This window comes from Bombyx mandarina, chromosome 19 (assembly GCF_030267445.1).
Source record: "Bombyx mandarina strain Sakado chromosome 19, ASM3026744v2".
In the NCBI taxonomy this organism is placed as follows: domain Eukaryota; kingdom Metazoa; phylum Arthropoda; class Insecta; order Lepidoptera; family Bombycidae; genus Bombyx; species Bombyx mandarina.
Window position 1 is genome coordinate 733,029 of NC_143225.1, and position 14,649 is coordinate 747,677.

At 39.1% G+C, this 14,649-nt stretch overlaps 1 protein-coding gene across 1 annotated transcript; it reads right to left on the bottom strand.

Moving 5' to 3' along the window:
- Nucleotides 1-331: 331 nt before the first annotated feature.
- Nucleotides 332-13,333, bottom strand: LOC114249496 (nose resistant to fluoxetine protein 6). The gene is made up of 13 exons (XM_089735178.1): nt 13,176-13,333; nt 12,698-12,837; nt 11,981-12,296; nt 11,243-11,354; nt 8,987-9,071; nt 6,695-6,861; nt 5,534-5,612; nt 4,970-5,073; nt 3,644-3,817; nt 3,283-3,433; nt 2,634-2,832; nt 704-846; nt 332-535 (listed from the first exon to the last, which is right to left on the bottom strand). Exons 1-13 carry the CDS (start codon nt 13,312-13,314, stop codon nt 362-364), a joined length of 1,983 nt encoding a protein of 660 aa, XP_089591304.1. The 5' UTR covers nt 13,315-13,333; the 3' UTR covers nt 332-361.
- Between the last annotated feature and the right edge of the window lie 1,316 nt (nt 13,334-14,649).

Consider the following 14,649-nt stretch of genomic DNA (forward strand, 5'->3'; position numbering starts at 1 on the left):
CTTTTATTTAACAATAAAACCATCATCATCATGCATGCTGTGACATCGCTGATGTACCTTCAATTTTTTTTGGAAAATGAAAAGATTCTTCCTTCAAGGACTGGTGGCGGTTATCAGATCAGTCCACCGAGTATAAAATATAAGACATAAGTAACAATGAATTCATCTATTATATTACTTCTATGGGTATCTCTGACCAGACCTCTGAGCCGGACCGACCACATGCTGAAGGTCGCGGGTATCCCATGGACGATGGCAGTGCAGGACCGGTTCTAGCGAACCTGCAGGGGTAGGGTAAGATATAGTATAGTCCAGAAGTAAACGGCCGGTGTCCGTTGACGATGATGATGATTCTTTATATTTAAAACTTTGATTGTGTTTGCAATTCCCGTTCAATTTTCTCTTGCACTTGGGCTGTTTTAGAGGAAGAGCTTAGACACAGTTTCCACACTCGGTTCATCGGTTCTTCGATCAGCAACCAGAGCGGAATGGAGAGAAGCAAAGACACGACCAAGATGAAAAAGTAGTATTGAACCTGAAATAAGAAGAATCGTTTAGGAGTTAGACCCTGGCGTATCGTTGGTATGTCCTTAATGTCCAGTCTCTAGTCAGGCACGTTTTGTGTCTGTGCCGTATATCAACTCAAACTATGTACATGTGTATGTGGTGTGTGATATTTCAGAGATGAATTTATTTCACTTACAATTGCCATAGTCGAATGCTGGAAAGGCACGGTGGATAGTGATGCGGTGTACCGAATAATGGTCAAATGGAGAGTGTAGGCGCAGTAAGAGAGCCGTGCCACGATCGACCACCAATCCCACTCAAGCATTGGACGAAAGACGTCTGATAAAAAGATACAAAATATGAGATAGTATATTATTTGAGAGACGTTTAAGACTTGCTTGCTATTTTGCTTAAGAAGTAAGGAGCAAAAACAGTTGTGTATAGTCTATGGCAAGAACATGTCGGGCATTCGTCTCGACAAATAAACAAACAAAATATTACACTAGAATTACGTCGGACAATATTACGTTATTATATAATATATAATGCTAGCCTAGCCGAAGCAGCTCTACCAATCCTTCTCTGCGCCCCGGATTCCAACCTGTCACTCGAGGACACCGTTGAATGCATAAACATCCTGACCGAACACGTATCTTCCGCGATCATAAGATCTTACAAAGAATGCAGGCAGCGGCTTGGCTCTGCCCCTGGCATTGTTGACGTCCATGAGCGACGGTGACCACTTACCATCAGGTGGGCGGTATGCTCGTCTGCCTACAAAGGCAATAAAAAAAAAGTCGATGTGGAGGACTGCTTCCACCGCATCAGAATCTCCCCCGAGCTTAGGAATCTAGAGAGTTAGGAATGCAGCAATCCGGGCCTACGATCGGTATCCCACGGAAGCAAACTGAATTCAGATGCGTCGTCTACAGCGGGAAGTCAAATCTAAGCCTAAGCGACGCCCGAAATGAGAAATGGGATAGTTATTTAGCAGAACTCGCGCCCACTCACCAAGGATACTGGCGACTAGCTGGGACTCTCAAATCCTAAACTATCGCCACTATGCCTCCTGTCGTACGTCTCTCAAGCCAACCACCGGCATAGGATGACGATGAAAACGCAGAGCTGCTGGCCAATGCAGTCCAAGAACATTGCACCACTAACACTCAATTCGCGGACTCCGAACAGACTGAGTTAGTCGACAGGGAGGTCGAGCGCAGAGCTTCTCTGCCGCTCTCGGACGCGCTACCCCCCATTAGCACTTCCGAAGCCGTGGAGGCAATCCACAACATGTAACCACGGAAAGCCGCGGGCTCCAAAGGCACCGCAACCGCATCCTAAAAAATTTACCAGCCCAACTGATAGCAATGTTGGCCACCATTCTAAATGCCGCTATGACGAACTGCATCTTTCCCGCGGCGTGGAAAGAAGCAGACGTTATCGGCATACATAAGCCGGGCAAACCGAAGAACGAAACCGCGAGCTACCGCCCCATTAGTCTCCTCCCAGTGATAGGAAATCATTACGAAATACTCCGTTCATGCGAAATGTGGATCTCCACGACGTCATGGACCCGGAGTCCATCAGTAAGTAGCAGCCTTAGTGCACCATTTCGAGAAAGCGGCACGACAAGAGAGCCCTCTCATCGTGGACGCTGGTAACTACCCATTCCCAGTCCTACGGACCGAATGGTAAACAGTCAACGTCGCCCAAAACACGTTATTTCGGATCTTCCCGATCCACTAACGTTGCTTTTAGGTACTCCAAGCACCAGTCATCATTCTCGTCGAACCCGTCGTTTGCAACGAAGGCCTCGGCGAGTAAAATAACCCACAGACACAGCGCACTGAGTTTCTCGCCGGATCTTCTCAGTGGGTCGCGTTTCCGATCCGGTGGTAGATTCTGCGAAGCACTGCTCTTGCTAGGGTTAATGTTAGCAACGTCGTCAGGTTTGAGCCTCGTGAGCTAGTTACATACTAGTTAATGCTACGCTGAAATGGTCCCTCAAGAACATCAGCTTAGGTAGGAAAAAAAAAAACCAAAGAGTGCGCTTTCATTCGTGGGCCGTGGCCTCTGTAATTATTTGTTATCAGGTATGTCTATTAATGTAAAAAAGCCATACGTACTTTCAAGTTTCATGATCATTGCGCATAGGAGTACTGTTAAAAGTAATCCAAAAACAGGTTTCGCAGTTGCAGCATAAATTGTTCTCAACATGACTGAAGATCTAGGCGCGTCCATGTAGAAATACGAGGCCAGAACTATAATGCCACAATCCAGGACTAGTGGCAGGGGACCAGCCATCCAGCAGAGCATGTTATATTTCTAAAAAACATGTTTGTAAAAGCTTTATATCTGTAACCCTGGTTATTTCAGTTATGTGAAAGTTTGCTATAAAATAATTTGTTGAAATATTATGGGTATTGTTGATTTGGATGTAGAGAAAGTACAGGGTCTAAGTTAGGTTAGCAAGGTATACTTACATATAAGAAGTGTACTCTCCGAAGTTAATAGACCAGTGGAACTGCCAGCCAAAACAACAATATCATGTTGTTTCGATCCCATATATCACATAATTGTTGTTGTTTTGGTTCTTGGGGGACAGAACTGACAACTTCATAACACTTCGATGCCTAAGCTTAATTTTGAGTCAAACTCATGATCCTTAAACATTCATAATATTGTCAGTGGCCGCTTAGTACCTGGACGGTACAGCCTTGTCTGACGTCATCACCGGTAAAATGCTACATTTAGTAAATAAAGGAGAAAAAATACCTTAAATTTGTCAAAATTGAGGTCAATCTTCTGCCAATAGTAAAACAGGTATCCTGCACCCATCCCCAGGATGTAACAGGGTATATTGGTGTGACTTCGTCTGTACACTTTTAAGAACGTCGGGTCTCCCCTGATGTGGTTCCGAATTACTCTGTTAGATGGAACAATAATACTATTGGGTAACAGGCAAATCACTGCGCAGGGCTTAGTGAAACTTATTATTATCAATTTTATTTGATTTAAATTTTAATGGGAAGACTGGAGAGAAAGAGAAAGATTAAGAGATAGTGGTCAGAAATTACCTGAAATACGATGTTAATTTTTATTTTTATTTCAAAAGAACTTTCAATAATCAACTTACTCAGGAGTGGTCATGACGGTGCCGTTCAAGTCTTCAAAGTAGGTATGAGCTGCTATAATGGCGATGCCAATGCAAAACCAAGTTGGGAGAACTATCTTCCTAGATTTTGAAGTTCGGCACACCAGATATATAAATAATCCAAAAATGAACAATTGCATATCAACGGCTATGTACCTGCAAAAATATTTAATTTGCATCTTACGGCCATCTGTGGCCAATATCCGGGAGTGGACCGGTATTGCCTCCGTCGAACAGCTGTTCCGGCTGGCTGCAGATAAAAACGAATATAGAAAGCTAACGGCCAACCTTCAGGATTGAAGAGGCACTGGAAGAAAAAAAAGAAGAAGAAGAAGGCCATCTGTAGTTGGCAAATACAACTTATATCTTAATGACTTCATGGAAAGAAGAGACATGAGACTGGAGACTTGATGGTACTTTCGAACTGCCACATATGTTTGATTTCTGGCAGATACAGTTATTAAGACGACTCGCTAGTTGATACCGACTCGTGCTTTCGATACACCATAAGTGGTCTAATTTTTTTGTGAGTTTGGTTGCATCATTTTAATCTATGATTTGCCTGACTAATGGCTCATAAGCCAATGTCTAAAGAAAAATATAGGTGAATTAAGCCCATGGTTGTCTATGACTAATTGCTCTATGCACTAAAGATTAGCCAAATTATTAGGACTTTTTGGCGGGAACGCGAGGAGTGAAGTTGAGTGAGTTGTTTTATTTTGTTTAATTAGTGTTTCTTCGGGTTTAAATGTGTAATAACTGTGGTTTATTAACTGTTGAATTCTATTCTTAATTGAATACATTAAATTTATACATATACCTATAAACATTATATTTATATGTAAGGTACCTCTATGTTATATTTATTTATAAACATTATATTTTCTATTGTAAAGTGGACCAGGGGAATAGATCCAGAATGGCGGAGTTTCTGGTTCAAGCTCTTCAGATGCTTCTCAATAAAGCAGTTGGGCATTGTCTAGATTCCGTGAACCTTTCTCAGGATGTTAGTTAGTTAGCAAGTTGAATGAAAAAATTGCATTTTGAAATATGTAGGTATAAAATCACGAATGTTTTGTCGATACCCAGGTGTATCGGCATATTCTTGATAAGATGGTAGGTAAGTCTTATTGTTACATGTAATAGAAAAAAAGCCGATGTATATAAATACGAATAAACACTATATTGTAGCTCGTATTAGAGTAATAGTAGATGTTGAAATCGAAACCTGTACGCTTTAAAAGAACTTTGCGTTATTCCGAACCCTGGGTTTTATTTCTTATTACATTTATAATACAATTAATGTACCAAGATTGTACCAAGCAGTCTGTATTGTCAATGTAGTTGTGGATGTACAAGAGATGTTGCCACCAATATTTTCTGCAATCACGTATTTCGGACACAGCCATCTCCTGCAATGAAATCATTAAGATTATAACAAATTGGGCAAGATCAAACCTCGGTAGTTTTGTCTCATTTGAGGCTTTGATGCATTTTGTTGAAGCAAAGTTGGCTTTTGTCAGTTCAACTCTGACACTCCTCGCCTGCTGACTCCAACCAGTAAGCTGAAGTCAGGTAATTAACTCTTGACCTCTTGAAAGTTTACATTATTATCAGAATTTGTTCATTACTCTGTTCTCGGATTTGTTTGGAATATGCCTTCATAATTCACCCATTGAATACTAGCAATTTAAGGGTAGAACATGAATATACTATGCTTGCTGACGGGTAGTCGTTTTATTGCTTCGTTTCATTGATACCTGGTAAGTGGAGAGCTCTCTGCAGTCGTGGAGTTAGAACATGGAGTAAGCGGAAGCTAACTGACTTTATTTTAATAAATCATGAATGAAGAATGACTACTATAAAACTTACATGCCAGAATGGTCCTGTATTGATATGTCTCATCCAAGTCGATGTTAGTGCTAATATTAAGGCATATGGTGGAGTAAGCCTGGAAAAATGAAATTACAAGCTAGAATGGTAAATTTTAAGAAATGAGTCGTCTATTATCAAAGGTGGCAATCTGTGCATTTAGACAAAAAAAAATTATTGATATGTCAATACAGATTGATTTGAATATAATCGTCTCCTTCAAAGAATACGGTTCAAAACCTGCATTAAATAAAGGTTAATAGTTAACCTGTTATTTATCTAAGATGTCGTTCCGAAGAGTTTTGTGACTGCCAATGGAATACAAAGTCAATAATTCGTTTTTTGATATACCAATCCAAAAGTCAGAGCCGGCTTTGATAATAGTCGACTCAAATGTCATGTATTAAAATAATAACTATTTTCACTAATGAAGGTTTATGCTTTATTCTGAGGCTTATAATTTTTGACCTTGATGTTAGTTACTCAATATTGACTACTACCATACCACTAGACTACTACCATCAAATGTGAAACATCACGTGTCATAATTTAAAAAATAACTTAAAGTGGTTTTTCTTTTTATAATATTCATCATTTTTAAACTACACATTCTTATTTTTGTAGTGTAAATTTTAGGCCATTTTTTATTTGTATTTATCGAAAAGTTTGTTAGTGTTCGGAGAGCTTTATAATATTAATATAGATGGTTTGTTCTGATATTATAATTTACTTATTGTCTACCAATGGGGAATTTTTTTTTCGCTTTTAGAATAATCATTTGACATGAATGATTAACACAAAAATTTATATGTTTGTATTGGCATATCAATTAAAATACCGTATTGTAATTGGCTAATTATTCATTTGATCTACTTTTTTAATTCTCTGACGGCTAATATAAGAATATTTTACCAGAACCTTTATACCTAACCAGAACTGCATGACTGTCTAGACTGTATGTACGGCATCATAAAATTAAATTTTGTAGAGACTGATTATTAATGTAGCTTGCAGTCTACGGGTTGCTACAGACTGCTGTTAGCTGTAGGCGTTGTGATCATACCTCTGGAATACCTGGCCAAAGGTATCACTATCAATATTTTATTTTCTTTCCATTAATGGGAGTAGACAGACATTAAATTAAAAGCAAAAAAGGCTTACCGCAACCATCTCAGCAAAGTCTGCTTCGGTAGAATTTTCCAGTTAATCTCATGACTCTCTTCATATATTTGCAGGTTGTATGAGAGCAGGAATCCAGATATTATGATAAAAAGTTGTATAATCAATGTACCATTGAACAGTAGATGATAGTAGATGTTATCATAAAGCTGCAAGTGGAGATACTAACTAATAAACTGAACGATGTGTGCCATCATTTAAAAAAAAAGAAGATAAATAGTCAGTTTTATTTTCTGGTCACCGTCGTTCACAGGGCAATCCCAGGGTTATTGCCAAGAGACTGGCCCACCGTTGATATGACTCCAATAAATCGATGCCTCCAATGATCACTACTCTAACTCCAAATTCGTAGGTTTACAGTAGGAGCGCTTAAACGAAAAAAGTTGATAAAATCTTTATTATTGCAGATATATTTATGGTTTTTTCTTGTGTAACTAGCTGATTTACTCTTGCTTCGAACCCCATCAAAAACAATAGTGATTTGTAATACCTACTTTTAAAATAGTGAAGCGATTTGCGTGAAAAACGAAAATTAAAAAATTTTAGTTAGAGTAGTGTTCATTGGAGGCATCGAAATGATCTTGCTCTTCTACAGTACAATCATTTATTTTAAGGTATTAGCCCCAGAAACCATAAAGGCTATTTTCACTTAAAAGGTCTACAACATGTAAAAGAGTTCTTCAGTTCTAGGCTGGCTTTAATTTTTAAACCAGGGTATGCGATGTAAATCTCTGTATTAAAAAAATCATAGAGGTTTGCCATTAGATCATTTTCTTTAGGTTTACTACTTAGACTTTAATTTTTTAGGTCCTTAAAAAAACAACAATTAACTAGGTACTGATTGAAAAAGCTGCTACACTATAGTAGAATCATTTTGTCCGTCCCTTTTCCCTACCTATGCTGATAGCCTTGAGAGGCTATTTCAGCGTACCCTAGCTTGTGTAGGTGAGCTCGCGGGGCTCAAACCGGAGAATTGCTAACACCGCCCTAGCAAGAGCAGCGCTTCGCAGAATCTACCACCGGATCGGAAGCGCGACCCACTGAGGAGATCCGGCGAGAAACTCAGTGGGCTGTGTCTGTGGGTTAATTCACTCGTCGAGCCCTTCGTCGCAAGCGACGGGTTCGGCGAGGACGGTGACCGGTGCTTGTATTGCCTAAAAGCACCGGTAATGGATCAGGAGGATCCGTGATGACGTGCTTTGGGCGACGTCGACGGTTTACCAAACGGTCTACAGGATCGGGTATGTAGTTTCCGGCGGCCACGACAAGAGGGTTCTCATGTCGTGCCGCCTTCTCAAAGTGGCGCAGCGATGCCGACTGTAGATACTTACTGACGGGACGCGTAAAGTTTGGGTCATAAAACATAGCCCGGCTAGGGCGGTGAGCATGTTGCGCGGGCGCAACGCCATTATCGATAAAAACAAATGGGTCATCGAAGGCAGGTACACGGCGGCGCGGCGGAGCGGTATACGAAGGGCGGTGAGACATTGTTATGTTATGAGTCATTTGTTGTACCTACCTGCAAATTATAGTACATATGTCGAAGATAAATGTGATTTTGTGCATTCGTTCTCTGAATTTCTTTAGTGACACAATGGCTACCCCTTTTTTTAGTACAAAAGCGGCAGAATTTATTCAAATATTTTGCTTGCTGGCAAAATTATACAAGCACAAGCACGTGTTATTATCAACAACGTGTTAAAAAATTTAGCTGAAATGAGAAAAGATCCCGAAAAGTTCAAAGTGTTAATTTCTGCCGTTCTCGGTCACTTGCTGCGGCGATATGTGGTATAAGTGTTCAATTAGTGATTTTTTCTTTCATTTTTATCACTAACCCACAAAATGACAAAACTAAATACACTATGGATAGCGCTTATTCGACAACAATAATGCGCATCACTATGTCCGTCCATAAGGCTCGTGAGTGGAAGAGAGAGCGAAATACCCCGCTTCACCGCTCCGATTTTTTATGACCTAAACTGCACGGACAAAATAATTCTACTATAGTATAGGTTCAAATGTACTTAAACTTACACGACGTTGCATACCGCTGGCTCTATTTTATATATTTGACTTACAAAAGGGAAGATAGAAACAAATGCCTTCCTAGTATTTTTTTCGATATTTGCGAGTCATAGACATTACTCGTATTAAAACAAATTTTACAGCTCATTCTCGCGGTTTTTATTGTCATTTGTTTCTGACGTTTAGAACACTAGTTTTCGTGGTGAAGGATATAAACGAACTATCTATATAAACAGAAATACAACAAACCTGCTCCAAATATCTTGGATTATTGTTACATATGAAGACTGGAAGGATTGTATGTACCATTATCACCAAACACATTAATACACTCCTGAAAACCGAAGCGATCTGATTAGAATTATGTAATATGTCTCGTATAAACCCATTTAATTCAAAAAGTTTTGGATGTGTTGTTATATAAATAAATAATATAAAGCTTTTATATTTCTTGCAAACTAATGGCAGTAGGTATATGAAAATAATGTTTCAACTAGTTTTCAACATGCGTTTATTTGCAAGACCCCTCCTCGGGTGAAGGCCTCCTAAGAAAATCATTGATCCCTATTCTGGGCCACATGTATAGAATCTAGTTTAGGCTCGCTGTCCTTGTGATGTCATTCTGCTATCTTATGTGCCAATGTTCTCTGTCGCTTTCCCCTGGACCATAACACGAAGTGACTCCTTGGGTTCATTTTCTACTTGACCCGCCTTTTTCTATTGTAAGTTTTTACGTATGTTTTAGAGCATCGGTGGCTTGATTTACTTCTTATTTTTATGTGTCTTATTTTTTGTTTTTTATTAATGTTCAGCATACTACGTTCCAAGCCTCATTGGCAACTGGTAATTATATTCCTAATTGTACTAGTAAATTTCTGGTCTGACCAACATAAGTTAGGCACGGTGGGAGACATGTGCTTACCGCTTTGATTTTAATATTTATTGGCATATTACTTTTAACATTTCTTTCATATTCCAAGTGTTTTGTATTTATTGTTTTACTTTTTACTCATTATTTTTTATATTAAAGCCTGTTTTCCCAAGTAGTTGTATTTTTCTGTATATGCAAGTACTTCATTATCAACTGAGATGCTTGATTCTATGTTATTCGTCATACGCATTGTTTTTTTTAAGTTAATTTGCAGACAATTTTTTCGGCCGGCTTCATTTAGTGAATGGATCATAAGTTGTTATTAATTGTATAACTGATTCTAACAGCATCACTAGATCATCAGTGAAATGGAGGTGACCAAGGTAGTTAGTTGCCATTAATATTCATTTCTTATTTCTCAAAGTCCAGTTTCTCATTATTTCTTCCAAGACGGCAATGAATAGTTTCGGAGATGGGCTGTCACCTTGCGTTACTCTTCCGCTGACGGAAAAACTTGGGCCAATTTTAGACAGTTTTGCTCAGGTGCATCGTCTATTAACCCTGACTGACTCTGACCATTGAGTAGGTGTTTTGGTGGTTTCCAGTATGCGGTTAAACAGAAGGGTGCGTAGAAGAGATGGTAGTAATGGCCGTTTTTACAGCGTTTTTATTGCCTGGGCTTTTGTCCATTTTTTTATTGCCTCAACTACTTTTTCTTTTTGATTGGATGAAGTCTAATTTATTTTTATATTCTCCGTTTGGCGGACACAAAGTCCATTTTCGGTTCGATTTACTATTAAAAGTGCTTAAAATTGCAGTTTTATTTTAAAGAGCAAAATATATTACGGAGGGCCTCTTTTTATCTGCCCATATCCATTTGATTTCATCAATAAGTATATTATTCTTGTCGAGGCTGACTTATTTTTGCGCTTAAGTCGCCCATCAATATGTACCTACGTTTTTTACTTTTGGGTACCTAGTGGTTTTGTTTATAAGTATTTATAAATAAACTTTATAGCAACCCTAACGCCTGCCGCGTCGGCAGCCGCGTCTGATCGCGCGCCGCGACCAATCAGGGGTTCTCGTTATCGGTTCCCGGCGCGATTCAAAGAGTAGCGACCGAGTGGCTTTCCTTTTGGCAAGCCGCGCGTGCGCCTTTACTGGCGCCGACAGTTCACCCGCAACCACCGAAGCATACACACAAGAATACGTCCGCACCTCGCTCGCTACCATTCCTTTTCGAACTTGTTTGTGGGACCCTCTGGAGTATTCATACCCAGTGCTCCAGCTGGACAACACAAAAACTTTCTATTTCTTCTTTTGTTGCTTTTGTGGGTATGTATACTTGACTAAGTGATATTTTGTTTCCGTTTATGCTAAATTAAATAGTGGAATAGTTGCTTTAAAATTATATTGAGACTTAAACTTACCTCCCAATGACGGCAGTTGGTGAGTTAAGCTTTCCGTTAAGGCTTTCACGAGGGACTGTGACCACTTACAATCGGATGGACCGTAGAGTGCCCTAGGACGTAGAGGTCCATGAAAGCCATGAAAAAATCATCCAATCAGCTAGGTGGTATGTGTGACAATAATAAAGTTAGCAAGTAGGACAACATTTGGAAATTAAGATTTACCTCAAACCATTCAAGCATTTGAGTGGACGAAGCCGCGGATTGCTCTCGTCAAATGGCTTAATTAGCCTACGCCAGTTGCATCGTATTGAAAAACATTGGTACCAATCCTTATCTGAAAATATTGACAACATATTTACGTATCGTTTTAAAACATATTTATGTATATGGTTAATGGCATTATATGTAGGAGTTGGACCGATTAAATCGAGCTCCATCGCAAAACATCCGACTCTCATCAGTGACAGGTTGGTACCGATTTCTGTGACCACGTCAGCCACTAGGCCAGCTGTTATAACATAGATTGTTATAACAGATAAATTTTGTTCGTCTCATTACTTGATGTTATTCTGTCATTGTGGAAGTTATTTGTGAACATGTGTTTTATTTATTTTTGGCCAGTTATGTACATGTTTACTTTACAAAACTGTCTTCGAGTCCTGGTATAGCCGCAAACGAATAGACCAGTCGTCTTACTCAGTTAGCTTATAGTCGAGGTTTTCGTTGATGTCGAACTAAAGTGTTTTCGTTACTTTAAATAGGCAGAAAACCTGACCGCCGACATGGTGGCGGCTATTGGCGAACATGCCAACCTCAAGATAACTACCACCTACCTGCATTTAAAAATAACGAGAATGGACCGCTTTTCTAAAGCCAACGAATACGTCTAATAACTCAATGGAGATGCTTGCATTCGGATTATTCGGAACGCTTGGTGGCGCTTCCTCTTCGGTTACTTACTTTTTTTAGTTCCATCGGCGAAACATAAATCACAAAAACTTCCAACTACGTTTAATAGAATTAAGATAAGACAGGCGATGCCAACAATTGCGTCACTGGTATCCAACTTGAAATCTTCCTTCTCATTGGAACACGATACATCGATGACTTTTGTTTTTAAACGATGCTCGGACCAAAACGATTCGTTGAGATGGGCCTCAACGTACTGTTTCGGGTCCCAGGTTGAAACGTTTGTTTGGTTACGATTATCAAACAAGCACACGCCGTAGAAAAGTTTAGAATGATTGTAATGTTTCGCTGTGTGCTCGGAGAATTCCTGTAAAGATATATTCACAATTTAGTGTCGAGATTTTAATTTCATAGTCTACTTTCTTGCAGCTGGAAAAAACCTACGATATGTACCCGATAAATAAGAGTAAGATCTATGAGGCTATATGAGATTCTCTTTTTTTAAATCCTTGAGTTGGTTCACAAACATGTGTAAAGTAGGTATCTTCTTAAACAATTGGTAGCTGCCAACCTACCGGGAGTTTTATCCTTCAGGTCGCGCCCACATTTAACCTCCACTTCAGATGTACCTCACTTGTATCTTAGACCCATCCGGACCCATATCACAGATATGAAATATCTTTAAAAAGCCATTTATCTTACAATGAATCATCAAAAGGTTAATACTATTTTAAGTCTGTCTTAATTGTACTGTTATCCTTTACTCACAACTATCATATCATAAACGGGGTTTGGCGCAGCCTTTATAATTTCAAAATTGGTAGTACAGTATATCCCTTCTGGTTTGCTCAAACAGTCTTCGTAATTGTCAATTTTAAATAACGCTGGCATACGGTGGTATTCGGTTGCTGAAATCAAACAATCGTTGCGAAACATCACTCCTGCCAACTTGTATTATGGGTAATACACAAGACACCAACAGAGAGTGCAGGGCCTCCACTCTGCTTAAGCCTAAGTTGGGGGCTGATATAGTCTTGTCACCAAGAGATGAATGATATTTTATTGAGTTGAAATTACAAGTGATAGGTTTGCCTATGAACTTGTTGATTACTGCTTTGCTGATGTAATTTTCGGTTTGCTGATCGAAAAGACCTATTTTTGAAGAAAGCTAATAAATACAATAACTAATTCACGTACAGTTAAGAAGTACCTACACCACACAATCTCTGCAGTAAAAAAAACTTACCATTCAATTTATAAATAACACCATAACTCTCACCAAAAATAAATAGTAACATGAAAATATTCAACATTTTATTTGATGTCTCGAATACGCCTATGGCATGTCGAGTGCAGTATTGAAATGATACGAGTCTATCTTGCATCTTGACTTGAAGACTTCTTATTTTGTATACGATCATATTCTTAAGTTCCGTAGGTATCAAGAAAACAGTACAGAAGCCTACTAAAACCGTTCGATGCTCGTATGTTCCCTAATTTACAATCTTATTTCATTAACATCGAACGCAATACGTGGCCATTTGATGGTGAGAGGTTACCATCGCTCGTGGAGATCGCGGATGAGGGAGGCAACACAGGAACGGAAATAAAAGGAAATGAATGAACACGTAGTTCAATTATAATAATGAAGTATGCGGGTACTCTGTCACTTCTACTAAGTCTATTCACGTAGATGAGTAGTAGATTCAGTAGAGTGAGATCTACTCACTTCACTTGTTCGTCATTTTAGTATTCTTCTTCTCCATCGCTCTCTCATTGCTGAGGATCGTGACTCCGTTTGAGCTTGTCGACTGTCCGCCTCCATCGGTTCCGGTCAATTGCCTGGTGTAGTGCAGCGCTAAGTGGTCCGCTGGTTTGTTCGGAGATCTGGTCGGACCAACGTTTGGGGCTCCGGCCTCTAGGACGTTTTCCTTCTACTTTTCCAGTGACCATCAGACGTTCCAAGTTGTCTACACCTCTGCGGGCAACGTGGCCAAAGATATGCGATCCTAATTAACTTAACTCTGTTATTAATAATTATTATATCTGTTTGGTTCTAATTATTTATTCATAGGTTTGGTTATCTTAATCAGGCCAATATTTAATATCTGCGTCATTTGTTCTCTATATTATTTCTAAATATCAGATCAAAGAATTCTGTGCCTCTGCCTGACTACTTTTCAGGATATAATAATATCGTCCCTGACCACGTCGGAAATAATACAGTAAGATATGAGAAATATTATCAAGGAACCACAAAACTTCCATAAAGACTGTGTTTAAAACTCAATTAGTGAGTACGGTAGAAGGCGAGTTTTTTGTATTGATTAGTGAACCAATCTACCACCAAGGACATAAAAACTTGGTGTCTAAAAATACGTTTTTTGTGGAGACGGTTAAGCCTCTAACAACGGCTGGATCCTTAACTAAAATATTTTCCTTTCTGCAATACTCCGCATCAGCTGTGAAGTTCGACTCACACAAGCGTGGCTCGTAAGGAAAGTTTCCGAGTTTATCAGAGCTGAAGACATGCTGTTTAGTCCTAATCTAATGTCATTTTGTTGTCCGTTTTGTAACACTTTTTTTTTATATTTTACATTGTTGTGTTTGTTTAAATCTAGCTTCCTTAATAAGTATCATGATCATCATCTCAGCCTGTCCATTGTCCACTGCTGAACATAGGCCTCTCCAAGTGATCTCCAGATCTTAATAAGTATAAC